Here is a 17,546-nt window from a genome sequence, read left to right on the forward strand (position 1 = left end):
TCTTAAGGGCAAGTTTTAATGTACCTTTTTCCAGATGGGGAAATGAGGCACAGAGCGACTAAGTAATTTATGAAGCAGTAATCCGTTTCTTGTAAACGTAGAGAAACTTGTTAACCCTAAATAGCGAGCCAGCAGCTGAACCCGGGAACCTTGAAAGCCCAGCTTTCCAGGAGCCCCCGGGGCGGAACTAAGTGGAGGAAGTCCCGCCCCAAAAGAGGAAGTCCCCCCCTCAGGCTTCCGTTTCCGCTCTCGGTGTTCCATTTTTTTTCTGCTAGAGTCTGATGTTCCGGATGGCGGCGGGAGGTGACTGTGGCGGGCAGCTGGCGGCCTGCGAGTATGACATCTACCGGTCGCCGCTTGCCTCCCGCTACGCCAGCCCGGAGATGTGCTTCGTGTTTAGCGACAAGTACAAATTCCGGACTTGGCGGCAGCTCTGGCTGTGGCTGGCGGAGGCAGAACAGGTAACGGACCTTGGAGCTGAGAGACCTGGCGGAGGGAGGCGGGTCCGCTCCAGCACGTGCCAGGCTCTGCGCCCAGCGTGGGTCTAGTCGCCTGGGGACAGCTGCGTTGCTATTTTCGGCTAGGCGTTAACTTTAACGAGGAGCTGCGGCCCCAGGACAAGCCAGTGCAGAAGGCCTGGGAGCCGCCACCTGTTGTCTCACATGCTTTTAATCACTGAGGGTTAGAGACGCGGAGGCGGCGAGAAGTTCAGTCTGTGGTTTCAGGGCCAAAATCTCGGCCATTCCTGCAGGAGTGCACCGCTAACCACAGCGCTTGTGACGTGCTGTTGCGCTAATTTCTTTACAACATCTTTTCTCGTTTATCCCACACACTCTTGCAAAGTAGGCAATGCTCTTCCCACATTAGAGGGGAGAAAACCAAGTGTGTGTCGTGTGCGCAAGGCCACCCAGCTGTCAAGAACGGAATTGGGAGGTGAACCTGAGCGCCTTAGCCACTTGTCTTCCATGGTGCCTCTGTAGTGATGTTACCAACGAAGTTGGACCTGGGTTCTTGAGTTCAGCCAGGAACCAGGAATTCAAATTATAAGAGAAAGTTTATAAAGTTACAGAGGTAGCAAAAGTGAGCCAGCTGGTCTGTGTAGGCTGAGGAAACAAGTTACACAGGCAAAAGAAAGGGCCGTTGGAGCCTAGGAGCAAGGAAAGAAAGTACCCTACAGAGTTGAGTGTGCATGGTGTTGGGGAGGGGTACCTGGGCCCTTTATCCTGAGTGTTTTAAAGGCAGGGAGTTTAGGGGAAGTGTTAGGAGTGGATCTCAGAAAACGCAGTAGCTTTATGCTGGCGCACCAAAATGAGATTTATTCCTTGGGTGTGGTTGGCACCAGTGGCACTAATTGGATTTTTGTTACCAATCTCCCTGAGTAGGGTGGTTTAAGCTATTTACCCTCTGGCTGGGGAGGAGAAGTGTAAACCATTTATTTGTTGTCCTTGGTTAAGGGAACACAGGATTTTGCAGTTTATTAGATGACTGTAAATTGCACGCACATTGAACTATCTCAGTTGCTCTGTTCAACTTGTCCTGGGTTATTAGCCTGTCTCTGTGACAGGACTGTCACAAAATCTGTGTTTCCTAGGACACTATTTTCATTTCACAGGTCCATGTTTTGCCTCTGAAGAGGGAGAATCGGAGTAGAGGTTTATTAGACGGGATTTATGGTTTGTTTGATGAGACCTAGATGTAGAGCTGTTCACCACAATGTTTTCCGAAATAGCTCCTGAGGGGCCTTTCCCAGAGGAGTGGAAGGAAACCGATCCAGAGAGCTATAAAGTTTCAGAGGAAAATGCCACAACAAGCAAGACAGCAGTATCCTCTGAAATGGCATGAGTAAGCACAGAAATAATCTGGAGTAGGTGACTGGGATGGTGGTGTAGTGGAACTCCCCCAAAAGGAAACTTCCATCCTCGATAATCCCCTCCATTTCACTGTGCTCCAGAAAATAAAGTGACATAATAAGAGCAGGCATTTCTATGTGCCAGGCACTGTTTTAAGACTTTACATATTAATAGCTTATTAACCCTCAAATCAGCCCATCAGGTAAGTATTGCTTTAGAGAGGTTTTACAGATGGTGAAATGGAGGCACAGAGAGGTTTCGTAAACAATTGACTCGCTTAACAGTAATGGATAGAAAAAAGTGTGTTGTGGTTTCTTATGTGCCAGCATGTACTCTGTGTTCTATTTCATTTGATACTTTATTATACAGGTTAGGGTAGTGTCATTCAAAGGCTTTGCAGGGTCACCATGGCTAGTAAATGGCTTCAAGCTAGAATTGAAATGTAGAGTCATCTGAAAGTGTTCTTTTCTCTTTCCAGTCTGCATATTGCCTGAAATGCATATAGTTTTTTATATAATCTCCTACCTTTGGATTATCTATTAGGGTATCAAAATTAGCAGCATAAATTACATAATAATTTAGTAGGTCAGGGAAATAATTGAGGGATGAGAGATAGGAGGAATGCAGAAAATGAGGAACCTGGAATGAATTTTGAGAGTATACATTGCTTGAGGGTAGGAAGCAGTTTGGTCTCACTGCTCCCTGCTGCTTTGCTCTGGGAGGAGCCCTGAGATGTCCTAAGTACTGGCCACAAATCCAGAGCAGTGGGGGCCACTGCAGTGTGGCTAGTGTGACCAAGGAACTGATTTTTCACTTTCTCATTTTAATCAGTTTAAATATAAATAGCCACATCTGGTCAGTAGTTACCATCTTCGACAATATAGTTCTAAGATGCAAGATCCTCCCCAGGGCTTGGGAGTTCCAAGTCAGGTTTGAATAAATTTCACCAACGTACATATTCACCACCTGGATCCAGGGTTCTGAGCTGCCTGTGGGCAGCCAGCTGTTTTTTGCCAGCCTGATTTTTTCCAGTGATAAATGAGTGTAAGATGTTGGTGTGTTTATTTTCTCATCAATATCTCCTGGAATTGCTTTCAATTGCACTGAATTTCTATACCTGATTTGTTGGCCAAACTACTTAACCGCATTCCTAATTTTGGTTTCTCTGAGTAAATCCATCTGGGTCAGATGTAAAGCTGTGGCTTGGATCACACACCTTGGGTGCTTACCTGCCAATCACGGAGTGAGCAACAATGCTGTCCTCATGGGGTACGCGTTCTAAGGGGAGGGTGGGTTAAGGCATTTGTGAAAGTCCATGTGATGAATGCTCTCAGCTAAAGGGAAAGAGAGACGTGGAGGATCTCTCACGTTGAGTCAGGAAATAAATCTCTCTGAAGAGACGCCATTGGAGCCCAGAGACCAGAATGTGTGAAGTGAGCAGAGAGATACAGGGCCTGAGGAAACGATGATCAGGATTACATTGTTGTTGGATGTATTGGGGTTTACTTAGAATGTAATTTACCAAGGTTCACTGTGAAAGTCATCCCCCTCCCTTACCATGTACTGTGAGTTACCCCAGATTTTAATTTAAAAATTGGGAGAAAGCATAAATGCTAACATGAACCAGTTTTTTTCATGGTGTCACCCAGTTCAAATAATTGTGACTCCTGAAGTGAGGTTATTTCATCGTGTGTGTTCTGCAGACATTGGGTTTGCCTATCACAGATGAACAGATCCAGGAGATGAAATCAAACCTGGACAGTATCGACTTCAAGATGGCAGCTGAGGAGGAGAAACGGTTACGACATGACGTGATGGCTCACGTGCACACGTTTGGCCATTGCTGTCCAAAAGCTGCCGGCATCATACATCTAGGGGCCACCTCTTGCTACGTCGGAGACAATACGGTAGGGTCCTGTGTCGTTTCGTTTGCATTTAGGACTCAATCTTTATAGTCCCTTTACAAATTGTAGTTTATGCTATCCAGCTTTAGGAAGTAGCTCCGTAGATCTTTAGTTTTAGGGGTGTCTTCATGCTCAGGAATTTTCTGCTTTGGATATTCCTCCAATCTAAACTATAAGCCCCGAATGGCCAGCCTCCTTAGACTAACACCTGCAGCTACTGCTTATGCATTGGTATGCTGGGCATAAGCCAAGGTCTTAGCATTTTCAAGGCCAAGGTAATTTTCCAAAAGGATTTTTTCCCCAAGTCCTTTATAATTCTTTGCTATGATTTCTGAAAAGAAAATGGGATTGCATTATAATTCTTAAATGAAGTCTTTAGTTAGAAAAGCATCAGCATGTACTTTCCTAAGAGTTTACTAGGTGCCTCGCACTATTCTAAGCACATTGTGACTGTCTTCACAATCATCAGAGATGTTATCGTCTCCATTTTTAAACAGCTCTGTTGAGGTAGAGTTTGCATCCCATAAATTTTCCCATCTGAAATGGACAGTGCAATGAGTCTTAGTAAATTTATACCATTGTTAGCCTTCACCACCCTCCAGTTTTAGAGCACGTGCCTCAGCCCAGGAAGTTCTCCCGTGCCTCTTTGCTTCCAGACCCAGTCACTGGCCTGCTTTCTGCCTTTATAGTTTTGCCTTTTCTAGAAATTTCATGTAAATGGAATCAGAATATATAATCTTTGGAATCTGGCTTTCTTATCCCCATCTCTACAGCTGAGGAAACTAAAAGACGTTGAAGAACTTGCCTAAAATTACACAACTAGAAATGATACAAGCCCAGTAGAATGGCTCCAAAGTGGTGTTTTCTATTTTTATTTTTTTATTACTTTTTTTTTTAAATCCTCACCCAAGGATATGTTTGTTGATTTAGGGGGAGGGAGGGAGGGAAAGAGAGACATTGATGGTGCCTGCTTTAAGCGCCCTGACTGGAGATAGAACGGCAACCTTTTTGGTATATGGTATGATGCGCCAACTAAGTGAGCCACCCGGCCAGGGCCGAAGCTGTGCCCTTGACCTCTTAATCACAATGCACCTGTGGGAAGAAGTTAGCTTCCAGATATACTTCCAATTCAGAAGGAAGTCACCAACTTTTAAGTTGTTTCAAATAGTCTTAAGTGGTACGTAATGAAAGGCATTTGTATATAATTGGTGAGTCAAGTAATGGAAGAGAAACAATCCTCTCACTTGAAATTTGTTGTACTTTTTAAAAGTACCCAGCGTGGTGTTGGGCTCAACAGTTAGTGTCTCATATAAGCACATCTCAGAGTTGCCTGAAATACATCTCTTCTGTCCCTCAAAAACAACTTTAATATCCTAAAGTTTGATGTTCTGGTTCATGCCTTTTTTTGGTGGTTGTTAACCATCACAGGCATGAGAAAAGGGAGAGGAAACTAATGGAATGAATCCTGTGGAAGCTTCTCAGGGACTCAAGCACTCATCTGTGGGAAAATAGAACCCTTGTTGACCTGGGCGCCTTCACAGTATTCAGGATGGGGGTCACCCCTTAACTATTTTCCAGCCATTTTAGATGCCACATAAATTGGGCTTTATGAGTATAAAGGTTTTGTTCCTCATAGATTCCCGTAGTACCACTCTCTAAGTTGGTGTGCTTTTAAAAGAGTAATCAGAAGAGAACGACTTCCGTTAGCATCTTCTGGCTTGTACAGTGGGTTGCTAATAGGTAGAGAACTAGCTGAGAAACCAGTTATTAATGCCCAAAAAGTGTTACGTAATAATGTTTGGGCAAAGCTGTTTAATATAAGGCCATTTGCTTTTTCCTTTGCAGGATCTGATTATTCTTAGGAATGCACTGGACCTGCTTTTGCCAAAGGTGAGGAGTTGCCAGAAATTTCCTACCAGCCCTGGATTTCCTGTGATAGAGCATGGGCACCACTTAGGAGTAAATCAAGACAATATAAATCTAAATAGATGATCATTTATTCAGGCAAATGATTCTATATCTATTCTGTAGAACTATTAGTCCACTCTTCAGTTAAAACACTGTAAGTGAATGCTTTTAAAAGCCTAGCCTTTTAAATGAGGGAAGTGTGACCAGTGGCATGTTGCTGGAATATGTGGGTCAGATTTATGATTTTCTCCTCTTTTTCTGCATGAGCGTGTCAGTGGTCCCAAAATTGTGCAGAAAAAGTTTGTGACTTCAGGTAGTCAATTCAATTTTTGAACATTCATTGCTATTACCTCTTTCAAATGCGTCAGGGTACAAAGATAAAAAGATATGTCCTCTGCCTTCATGAGCTGGAGGTCTAATTCTATATTGAATTGTCTAAAAGTTTAGTTCCTGATTATGTAACGAGCTCAACCTGAATTCACCCTCTTTCTACCACGTGGTCTTTCTCGTAGCTTGCCAGAGTGATCTCTCGCCTTGCTGACTTTGCGAAGGAACGAGCTGATCTTCCCACCTTAGGTTTCACACATTTCCAGTAAGTAATACGATGACTTCTTGGTACTGGGGCTTGTTTATGTGCACCTGGCATTCATTTATTTTTTTCAGTTCTGCAGGGAAACCTTGAGGTGAGTAATCTCAAGACATAGCTTAAATAGATACCTTGGATGCTTATGAGGGATGAACCTGATATGTACCCCAAAAAGCGGTACTGGTGAGAGAGTAAATATAATAGTTCATTTGGGAAGCATTAGGAAATATGAATCAAGAGCCTTAAAAAGCATTCATACTCCTTGATTCAATAATTCCATTCTAGAGAATCTAGACCAAGGAAGTAATCCAAATTATGGGAAAGCTTTATGTACAAAAATCTTTGTTACAATATTGTAATAGTCAGCATTGGAACCAATCTACATGTCTCACAATAAGAGAATAATTAAATAAGGTATATAGTGTATTCAAGGGCTGGAATTATATGCAGCCATTAAAAGGATGCTGGTGAGACTAACATCATGGAAATGTGCTTAGGTTAATGTTAGGGATAAAGACAGCATATACACTGCACAAAGATCGGAAGAAATCACACCAAACTGTAAATACCGATTGCTCTATTTTATGATAATAAGGTAATTAATTTTTCTCTTTACTACTTTCTGAATTTTAAAATGTACAGGTATTTTTATGATTACTAAAACAAAAGGCCCTTTTAAAAAAAGATTTATTTTTAGAGGGGAAGAGAGGGAGAATGAGAGGGAGAGAAACATCATTCTGTGGTTGTCTCTCATGCACCTCCTACTGGGGACCTGGCCCATAATCCAGGCATGTGCCCTGACTGGGAATTGAACCCATGACCCTTGATTCTCAGGCCGGCACTCAATCCACTGAACCACACCAGCCAGGGCCAAAAAGCCCTTTTTAAAAGCTGATGATATAATTTGGGGGATCCAGTAGCAGGTTTCAGCTGAGGATATTTGAGTGATGTATTCTCGGGTTCCTTACTTTTTTGTGGGGTATTGCTATGGTAATAAGGATGTAATCTCCTTTATCATCAACATAGGAGAGCCTAAGTTGGAGTGACTCTTCCTGAAACTTGGGGCCTGTACTTACTGGTAGAAACCTGAAAAAATTGTTCATGAGAAGGGGCCAGTGCCAGCGTATATGTCTCTCGGCCATGACACATGTTCCCTCTGCTGCCTCCCTCACACCTGTGCTGTGGCTCCTCTTCCTCTCCCACATGTGTTGGAGGGTGCTCAGGAATTGCAGGCCTTCCAGGGTTCCTCTGGATGAGAGGTATCTGCTGCCGCAGCTAGCAGACCCTGGGGACTCGGAAAGTGGTGTGGCGCTGTGGGCATCACCTCGGTATGTGCTAGCCCCTGCGATAAAAAAGAAGCAACTTTATTGAGATGTAATTCATATACTGTAACATTCACCCCTGTTAAGTGTACAATTGAGTGGTTTTTGGTATATTTACAGAGTTCTACAGTCATCACCAGTATATAATTTCAGAATATTTTCATCACCCCACAAAAAATCCCCGTACCTGTTAGCAGTGCCTTTCATTCCCCCGTTCCCTAGACCCAGGCAGCCACTGATCAATTATTTGTCAGTGGATTTGCCCCGTGTGGATATTTCATTTAAATAGAAGTCATACAATATTCATCTCTTTTGACTGGCTTCTTTGAACTTAGCACAGTGTTTTCAGTGTTTACCCATATTGTTGTATGTATCAGTACTTCATTTCTTTTTATGGCTGAATAATAATGCCATTATATAGATAGACCACATTTTGTCCAGATATTTGTATTGTTTCCGCATGTGGCTATTATGTATAATGCTGCTACGAACAGATCCATGCAAATTTGTTTATTTCTTTGCTTGTACCAATAATCTATTAGCAGGAGTTAGCAAAGAAAACTACCATGGGATTAATTTGGGAACATATTATAGCGTGTAGTTTACCTGTTACAGACATTCCTAGTGGTGTTCCTTGATTTCCCCAGCTGTCAGTATCATTAGCTTCATAGAGAATTTCCATCTGGGCTGGGTTACGTCGTCTGTTAGATCTCCAGCCTTGCCCTAACTGACATGGCTCCGTTGGTTGGGTGTCGTCACGCAAAGTGAAAGGTCGCCAGTTCGGCTCCGGATCAGGGAACATGCCTGGATTGTGGGCCTGGTCCCAGATGGAGTGCATGCAGGAGTCAGCCTCCCTCTCTTTCCCTCCCTCTCTTTCTCCCTTCCTTCCCCTCTCACTAAAAAAAATAATAATAATTGTCATCATCATCATTATTATAAACTGCAATAATGCTGGAGTTCTTTATTTTTGTTTTTAAGATTTTAAGTTTTATGTTACAAAACAGACCTGTAGGGGATTGGTGTAGACTTCTGACTGGAAACAAGGCCATTAGCTGCTATGCTCGAGGCGTTTGGTTGTGTGTGCTGTGGGGTTCTCCACAGCATGGCTGGCTCCCCGTCACGTCTTGACTCCTTACAAAGCCCTTCCTTGACTGCCCAGCTAGAGTAGCATTCTCCATTGTCCTCATTTTCTTTTTTCATGACAAATCAATAGGTATCTTGTTCGTTAGTGTATATTACATGTGAGCTCCATTGGACTAGGGACCTTGTCTGTACTGTTCGTTGTTGCATGTCCAAAATCAAGAACTTGGCAAATGTTTGTTATGTGTGTACATTTCTTACCCAAGTCTGGGATGAACAAATTAGATATTGTCTCTGCCCTTATATTCCTCTTGATGATGAGGAAAGAACTATGTTAGGAGCCCTTTAGTTTTATAATCTTTGAATCTCCCTAACTGGTATTTGCTCAAACGTTTTAGCTCCTGTTTTGTCTGTACTGATTTCTCCATCTCTTAGTTTAATTCTTTCCTGGGCTAACAGTGATGACTAGAGGAAGCAGTGAAGCTTTTATGAAAGTCAGTTCTTGGTTTGAAACTTGCCTGTGTTCTCTTTGGGCTGCTGTCAGGCCTGCTCAGCTGACCACAGTTGGGAAACGTTGCTGTCTTTGGATTCAAGACCTCTGCATGGATCTCCAGAACTTGAAACGCGTCCGAGACGACCTGCGCTTCCGTGGAGTGAAAGGCACCACTGGTACTCAGGCCAGCTTCCTGCAGCTCTTCGAGGGAGACGACCAAAAGGTATTCTGAAAGCGACCTGGAGGACACAGAAACTCAGTGGGGGAACACCAGAGCCAAAGCTGACCCCCAGGACCACAGGAGATTGATCTCGGGATGAGTGGAGTCTCTGGACTGAAAGGGCTACGGGGGAGTCCATTCTGGGCAGGGCGTTGGGGTGTTCTCATGCTAGGCACGCCTGGATTGCTATAGGGATGTTTTTTCTTTCCAAGGTAGAGCAGCTGGATAAGATGGTGACAGAAAAGGCAGGATTTAAGAGGTAGGTAAATGGGAACAGTGTTGGCCTCCCTATTAAGTGATGAAAGGCCTGTGTTCAGTATACCTCTAGATTTGATCCTAACTTTTGTGGCTTTTTCTTTGTTCTTCCAGCCATTTCATTCCGTCTCTTGCCTCGGTTTTATTCGTATAGCCTAGAATCTATTTTCTTACAATCTGTAAGAAAAAAGGAAACTTTTACTTGTGAGATTTTTAGAATGGCCTCACCCATGTCACTATTTTTGCTTCCACTGAGGGCCTCCAGTGGATTAGTCTAAATCTGGCCATTTCCATTGAGGGCCACCAGGCTCCGCTGTGGCACCCTCTAGGCATTTCCATCAGGCTGCAGCAGGACATGGGTACGTGGATTGTATTTCCTTCGTGGTCAGGACAGCTGTCTGAGTGTTGATGAAAAGGGTGGAAGAACAGTCTGTTCCAGGATCCAGTCATCGGTGCAGTCCTCTGGGCTGAATGTAACTTAGTGTACCAGGAAGGCCAAGCTTTCCCTTGGGGTCTGTTTTTGCTCATTCGTTTGACACAGTCACATTTTGAAATATTTCCACTTAAGGCTCTTTTCTGTTTATGTCTAGGGCTTTCATTATCACGGGTCAGACCTACACACGGAAAGTGGATATTGAGGTGCTGTCGGTGCTGGCCAGCTTGGGGGCATCAGTGCACAAGGTGAGTGGTGGGAGCTTGTGAAGGTGGGGATGGGACCTTTGGACACCACAGACAGACCAGATCAGCCTCAGACTTCCACTTCATCATGTCACTTGAGATGTCAGATGTCATTTTTAACAATTTGGGGCCCATAAGTGTAACCTCTTAATTAAGGTGCATTGAGGGGAAAGACTAGTTTGGGCGTTCTCCTTAAAGTTCACCTTGCCACTGTCCTTCCATGATGTCTTATGCAGTGTTTCACACAGACGTGGCCATGCTCCCCAAGCTGTCGTCCCGGCTCTTCAGGGGGCAGGAGAGGTCTGAGCAGGGCTCTCTCAGGGAGCCCTTAGGGAGGACGTGCTGAAGAAGGAGATGAGCTCCTTAGGCTCGGCAACAGCGCACTTAACGAGCTGTCTCCTTCATCAGTCTAGCCCCTGCCCCTGGTTCCTACATTCAGGAATGTGGGGTGATGCCTCTACCCCTGCTTGTCCCAGATTTGCACTGACATACGACTGCTGGCAAACCTCAAGGAGATGGAGGAGCCCTTTGAAAAACAGCAGATTGGTGAGTGTGGGTGGATACCGCAGAGGTGCTGAGAGGCTTACAGGCCTGTGTTCCCAGCTCATCCACCCAGCATGCGTGGGCTGTCACTGCCCTCTGGCGTCTTGCTGCCTTTGCTTCTTGTCCTTTTACGTGGGCAGGCTCCAGTGCGATGCCATACAAGCGGAACCCCATGCGCTCGGAGCGGTGCTGCAGCCTTGCCCGTCACCTCATGACCCTTGTCGTGGACCCGCTGCAGACAGCGTCTGTGCAGTGGTTTGAACGCACGCTGGATGATAGTGCCAATCGGTCAGTGGAATGGGGCTGTCACAGAAGGATGTTCTGAGTATGCCTGCATTTTCTCATTGTCCCCACGGAGCCTGCAGTCTAGCAGGGAGCAAGAACGTAGAAAGAACAGTGTGATAAGTGTTAGGCTCAAAGTGTGTACAAGGTACTCTTTGTGAGGACTCAGGGAAGGCTTCACAGAGGAGGAGATACTTAATACTTAAAAAATAAACAGGCATTTTTTTTTTAAAAGATTTTATTTTAAAATAAAAATAAAGGCAAACCAGGTTCCTAGTAGGGAGCACACGAGAGGGGACCACACATTGATGTTTCTCTCCCTCTCTTTCACCCTCCCATCCCCTCTCTCTAAAAAATAAATAAATAAAATCTTGGAAAAAAGGGGAAAATAAAAATCCCAGTCAACCCTGCACAGTGGCCACATGAATGGAGAGGGAAGATGCGGATATAAAAACGGCATCAGCCCTGGCTGGTGTGGCTCAGTAGTTTGAGCGCCGGCCTGCGAACCAGGGAGTCACCAGTTCACTTACCAGTCAGCACATGCCTGGGTTGCGGGCCAGGTCCCCGGTGGGAAGTGCGTGAGAAGCAACCACACATTGATGTTTCTCTCCCTCCTTTCTCCCTCCTTTCCCCCTCCTTTCCCCTCTCTCTGAAAATAAATAAATAAAATCTTTAAAAAATTAAATTAAATTAAAATAGTGGCTGATGGGCTAGTCTTGGGGGTTGACTGGAGTGAGTGTTAAGTTTGGTGATAGGGCCCTGGCCAGGTAGCTTCATTGGTTAGGGCATCATCCCAATACACCAAGGTTGCAGGTTCCATCTCTGGTCAGGGCACATACAAGAAGCAACCAATGAATGCATAAAATAAGTGGAACAACAAACTGATGTTTCTCAAATCAATAAAAGAATGTTTTTTGTTTTTTGTTTTTTTTTTAAGATTGGTGATGGGGTGCTAGTGGCATTCACTGAGCCAGGAGCCACAGGGAACAGGAGAGTGGATTCGAGATAATGAGCAGGAGGCAATGGGAAAGTGGCTGAATTCTGTTTGGGGTTTGAGGTACCTGTGGATCGACCAAGTGAAGCGAGTGGTCTGGACAAGAGGAGGAGATGATGGCTTCCAGGGCCATCAGGGTATTGGGGTAGTTGAAGTCAGAGAACACAGGAAATTGCCCAAATAGCACATATGACATGAGAAGTTAGTAGGACTATTTCTTGGGACACACCCTGCATTTCACCTAAACTGTTATTTGCCTAAAGAGATAACTGAATTTGCTGTTTGTTTTCCAGACGAATTTGTTTGGCTGAAGCATTTCTTACTGCAGATACTATATTGAATACATTGCAGAACATTTCTGAAGGATTGGTGGTGTACCCCAAAGTAAGATGCCTCAGTTAAAAAGCAAAATATTAGGGAGGGTTTGGAATGCGGGAACGGGAGTGTAACCTTTTTCTGCTCTGGAGTGGCTATGTTAGGGGCTCTATATTCTGGCCCAGTGGGAGTTCTTCCAACTGGAACTCATTTTTCAGGTTGTGACATGAGGTCTAGGGCACAAACATGTGCAATTTATAGACAAATTTCTAGAAAACGGGGAAGGTGCTTTGAATTGGCTTAAACTGTCTACCAGCAAGAATCATAGACCTGGTGTGACTGGCAGAGTCGACTGTTCCCTTTGCCTGTTTTTACGTTCCTGAGGCAGATGGGTTCATTTCTATCATGTATTTGGCTCTTGCAATGGGCATTGAAATTTAACCGCTTGAGGTTTTAGGGATTGTTTTCAATGAAGCAACTTTTAAAAGTTTACTTAAATCAGTTTATTTTTAAAATCAAAATGATACCCTGGATTACTAAGAAAGATTAAAAATACAGTGAGGAATAAAACAATCCATTTACTCTCTTTCTTTATAAATACAGTAGTTCATGTTCCTGATGTGCACTTTGCTGGTCATAGTTGATATCTTACTGTGTATATGACTCTCTAACTTTGAGGCATCTTTCTTGGCCCTTCGTTCATTCTTCTAGGTAATTGAACGGCGCATTCGGCAAGAACTGCCTTTCATGGCCACGGAGAACATCATCATGGCCATGGTGAAAGCTGGGGGTAACCGCCAGGTTTGTAACTCCTCGTGCTCCTGGGTAAATTGAGAGTGCACCTTTAGTCCTGAAGAGGAATGGATGAAGGAAGGAGTTTCTGTCATTACCTTCCGTCATGGTATTGGTACAGAACAGTGACCGTATTCTACCATAGAATAGGCTTATTCTGGAGGGTCATTGTGGAAAACTCAGTTTATTAAAAGTGAGTCACTTAATCACTTGTAACAAAGATCCACTCTTAATGAAGAAATTAGGTCTGAATTTCCACAGGAAATGATGGGAAGTAGGCAGGACACCAGCAGATGGAGGCTTTAGAGCAGCCTGTGTGAAGTGGACATCCATTTCCGATTTGCCCTAAGTTGTGGTCAGAGAGTCAAGGTGGAGTCAGACTGTGAGGAATGACCTCGGCCTAGAGGGGGGCTTTGTGTACCACTCAGAGACAGTATGGATGTAAAGTGTCAGGTGCCTGACCAAGGCATTCAGGTGGCCTGTTAATGGTGAACCAGCAATGCCTTACTGTCTTCCCAGGATTGCCATGAAAAAATCAGAGTGCTGTCCCAGCAGGCAGCTGCTGTGGTCAAGCAGGAAGGGGGTGACAATGACCTCATAGAGCGTATCCTCACCGATGCCTACTTCAGTCCCATTCACTCCCAGTTGGACCATCTACTGGACCCTTCTTCTTTCACCGGGCGTGCATCCCAGCAGGTAAGCATCAGAGCACTTCCACGGAGCTGCTCTCCCCACATACCCTCTCCTTCCGCTGCGGGCTGCAGAGCGAGGAGAATGGGGCGAGTTAGAATTCAGAGTCGGTTGCGCTGGCTCAACTGTTACGTTTTGGTTGTTTTGCGCTGCCTTCAGGATCTTCTCTGTGGATTTCTTTGAATTCCCTTTTGGTCTAGAGAATGTGGTGTGATGGACAGAGGTTGGGCTTTATCATCAGGTAGATCTGAGTTTAGTCCTGACTTGTGGCGTTTCCTGGCTGACAGGATACAAACGCACATCTGGTAGGGTGGTGTGAGATGAAAGGCCTGGCATGGTGCTTGGTGCGTAGTAAGTAGTCAGTGTTTGTCATTTTCCCTCTTGCTCTTTTGGGGACTACAAGAGTTCATTCAAAACCATTTATCAAATGTAGACTATGTGCTCTGTGGGGGGGGGGGGGGGGTATTGTGTTTGATTCTGGGGCTCTGAGCCCTGGCCAGGTAGCTCAGTTGGTCAGAGTGTTGTCCTGATACAGTAAGGGTCCCTGGTCAGGGCACACCCAAGAATCAACTAATGAATGCATAAATAAGTGGAATAACAAATCGATGTTTATCTCCTCTGTGTGTGTGTGTGTGTGTGTCAATAAATCTTTAAAATTCTGGAGCTTTAAACATGGGTAGATAATTTTTACTTTCAGGGAGTTCAAAACTTAGTGGTGAAGACTTGTAAATAGTTCATTATAATACCAAGCATTACATACAGGAATTGAGGGAAGCACATCTTTTCGGGGATCAAAAAGGATGATACAACCTTAAAATAATAGAAGTTGGGAAAGCCTTCTTGGAAGGCGTGACATCTGAGCTGAATTTTTGGGACAAGTAGGAGAAAATCTGGGAACATCAGACTGTCTAACATGGAAGAGAGAAACTGCGATCATTTGCCAGAGTGTGGAGTGCCCCAGAAGTAGTTACAGGATTTAAAGTTGAAGACAGCAGTTTATCATTTATAGTCAAATCACTCTGAGTTTTGGGTTTGAAAGATTTGAACCGGAGGAAGGGGGGCCAATAAGGAGGCTGCTGCAATGGGCCAAGCATCGAATGACAAGGGCTTGGAGCCCACCACGGGTAGATCAGACAAGGGGGGAGATCTGAGTGCTCCTTAGAAGGTTAAGCACTCGGTAATTGGTGGAATGAGGGGGAGGGAAGAGGCAGTGATGATTTTAGCTTGGGTAACTGGGTGGAGAATAGTTAAGAGCCACTGAAACGCAGGCTCAGAAGGATAGCATGTGTGGGCAGAGTGGGTTAAGCTGCCTGTGGCTAGGGAGAGAGTTCGGACAGACAATTGAGAAAAAGAGCTCAATGATGGAGTAAATTCTTACCAAATTAAGTCTTAGTGATATAAACTGACATTGAAAAATTATTATCAAAACTTACATCTTAATGTTTTCTTTTGTTTTATATTTGCTTTCCTCTCTGGCAGGTACGGAGGTTCTTAGAAGAGGAGGTGTATCCCCTGTTGAAGCCGTATGAACACGTTATGAAGGTGAAAGCAGAATTGTGTCTGTAGGGTTGGAAGAGAAGAAAACAGAAAGGCATTGTTGGCTGTGTTAGCTTTTATTGCCGAGTCACGCAAACTTACTCTAGTGTCTTATTTCACCTCAGAAACTGTTACCTTGAGTTAATGCAGCACTTTTTTCCTTTCCGTGACACATTCACATTTCTCAGGGTTTGTAATGGAGAAATAAATTGTGTTGTAGTTGGACTCTGGGTTTTGTTTTGTTTTCAGCAAAACAGACGTGCATAATAAATAAATAAATAAATAAAAGTAGCTTATAGTTTGCTCTGTTCTTTTGAGGCATATTTTCTAGCTAGTTCAGTCCTTTTCACAGGTTAACTTGATTTTGAAGTGGTTAAGCAAGTTCCTGGTCCTTCTTTTGAGGATGACTTTGACCTGATTCAGTGATTCAGCGCAGTTGGGTATCTTTATTTTGGTTATGTTTGGCTAGAATAAGTGATGAAATCTGAAGACATGATACATTCTCAAAGAAACTGATTTGCTCACCAGGCTTACTCAGCTCTTAGTTGTACCATATGCTTCATGTTTTGATCAGGCTTTTGTATATCCAGTTGGGTATATTGATTTCATCAAGGCATTTGACAGTCTTTGGTCCTGGTTCCAGAGACCGATAGTCTTGAATCAGCTGTCGCCAAAGAAGATGCGATAGGAATTACTATCCTCCCCCCCCCCCCCCCTGCCCCAAGGAGAGCACTGGTGTTATTTATGCCTTGGGGCTGTGTCATTAGCCCTGCATCTACAGATTTTCTCAACATAGATGAAAAGAAAGATTTTTTTTTCTTTTTCTCGGATTTGCAAATGACACAAAACTAGGAGAATTAACCTAAATTTATTTGATAAAATAACTAAGATTTTATCTAACCTTAAACTGGCTGAAATGATGTCAAAACTAAGAGGAAAGAATTAAGATGAATGTGAGTAAGTTGAACTCAGTATAAACCAGAAGTGGTTGCTAGTGAGGTAAGACAGTTTTAGAACGTGTTAATGGTATGTGTCCAGAAAACCACCAGTCATACTCCATGCTCATGGCATGTTCAGTTTTGGACACATAGTCTAAGGAACAGATCACCGGAGAGCCAGCCTCCAAAGAAGACCTTGTCATGAGTGGTGAAGGAAGGGTAGGGCTCTTTAACCCATAGGAGAAAACTTGTCTTTGCTTCACTGTTGTGAGGAGAAAGAATGTATTAAGTATCTGTTGTCCCAAGAGGCACAACTGAGCCCAATACCTGCTGTTGAGAGTTGGGCTGGTTGGACCCCGACATTGAAGCTGCTATGAATTAGTGATTCTCTGCCAACCCACCGCCTCAGGTCAAGCAGAAGACAACCTACTTGTCAGGAATGGGAATGTTTTGAGGAAGGACAGTTTCATTGCCCCCAATTGTATCTAATCAAAGGGAATAGAAGTAAAGAGCTTAATTTCCTGGAAAGGAAGGAGAATAAGACAATCCTTCAAACCAAATTTTACAACACAGTTTAGCGTAGCAAGCAAGCCTGTATGGCATGGACCCATATGACATTTCAACTCTTTCAAAATCAATTTGATTGTTATTCCTCTCATGATATTCTTGAGGGGATGTTTAAATTGGGTCTGGCACAAGGAATTAAGTCACTGGGCTCTGCTCAAGCATTGTACCTCCTTTTCTAATATGGGCCAGTTAAGAGGAAGCAAGCTTCCATCAGTGTAGCTATAATCAGAGAACTTACATTGCATGGTAGACACACTGGCATATCAAATACCATGGATTTTAGTTAATAACTTTTCTCACGGGAAATCAGATGTTAACAGTCTCGTTCTGACAATCACGTTAGACTTCTGAACTCGTGATTGGTAATCCTGGGCTGTTGGAGTGGGTGTATCAGTTTGTTGTGTGTTTCTTTCCTCTTCCATTGTCATTTTTATATACTAGTGATATAAGTGCAATTTTGTTAACTTATTTTCCCTTTTAACATTTTAATTAAAGGCACTTGGGTGGGCTGAAGGTTTCCTGAGAAGAGAGAACATTCATACCTTCTAGCAGATTAGGTTGAAATCGGTTATCCAGTGATGGAAACTTAAGGA

General features: G+C 43.9%; 1 protein-coding gene across 1 annotated transcript; it reads left to right on the top strand.

Moving 5' to 3' along the window:
• Positions 1 to 265: 265 nt before the first annotated feature.
• On the top strand, positions 266 to 15,739 carry ADSL (adenylosuccinate lyase). The gene is made up of 13 exons (XM_024579440.3): positions 266 to 461; positions 3,554 to 3,757; positions 5,600 to 5,644; positions 6,175 to 6,254; positions 9,195 to 9,366; positions 9,576 to 9,622; positions 10,209 to 10,299; positions 10,773 to 10,842; positions 10,980 to 11,127; positions 12,409 to 12,499; positions 13,142 to 13,231; positions 13,742 to 13,918; positions 15,392 to 15,739. Exons 1-13 carry the CDS (start codon positions 282 to 284, stop codon positions 15,476 to 15,478), a joined length of 1,482 nt encoding a protein of 493 aa, XP_024435208.2. The 5' UTR covers positions 266 to 281; the 3' UTR covers positions 15,479 to 15,739.
• Positions 15,740 to 17,546: the final 1,807 nt, after the last annotated feature.

This window comes from Desmodus rotundus, chromosome 3 (assembly GCF_022682495.2).
Source record: "Desmodus rotundus isolate HL8 chromosome 3, HLdesRot8A.1, whole genome shotgun sequence".
Classification (NCBI taxonomy): Eukaryota; Metazoa; Chordata; class Mammalia; order Chiroptera; family Phyllostomidae; genus Desmodus; species Desmodus rotundus.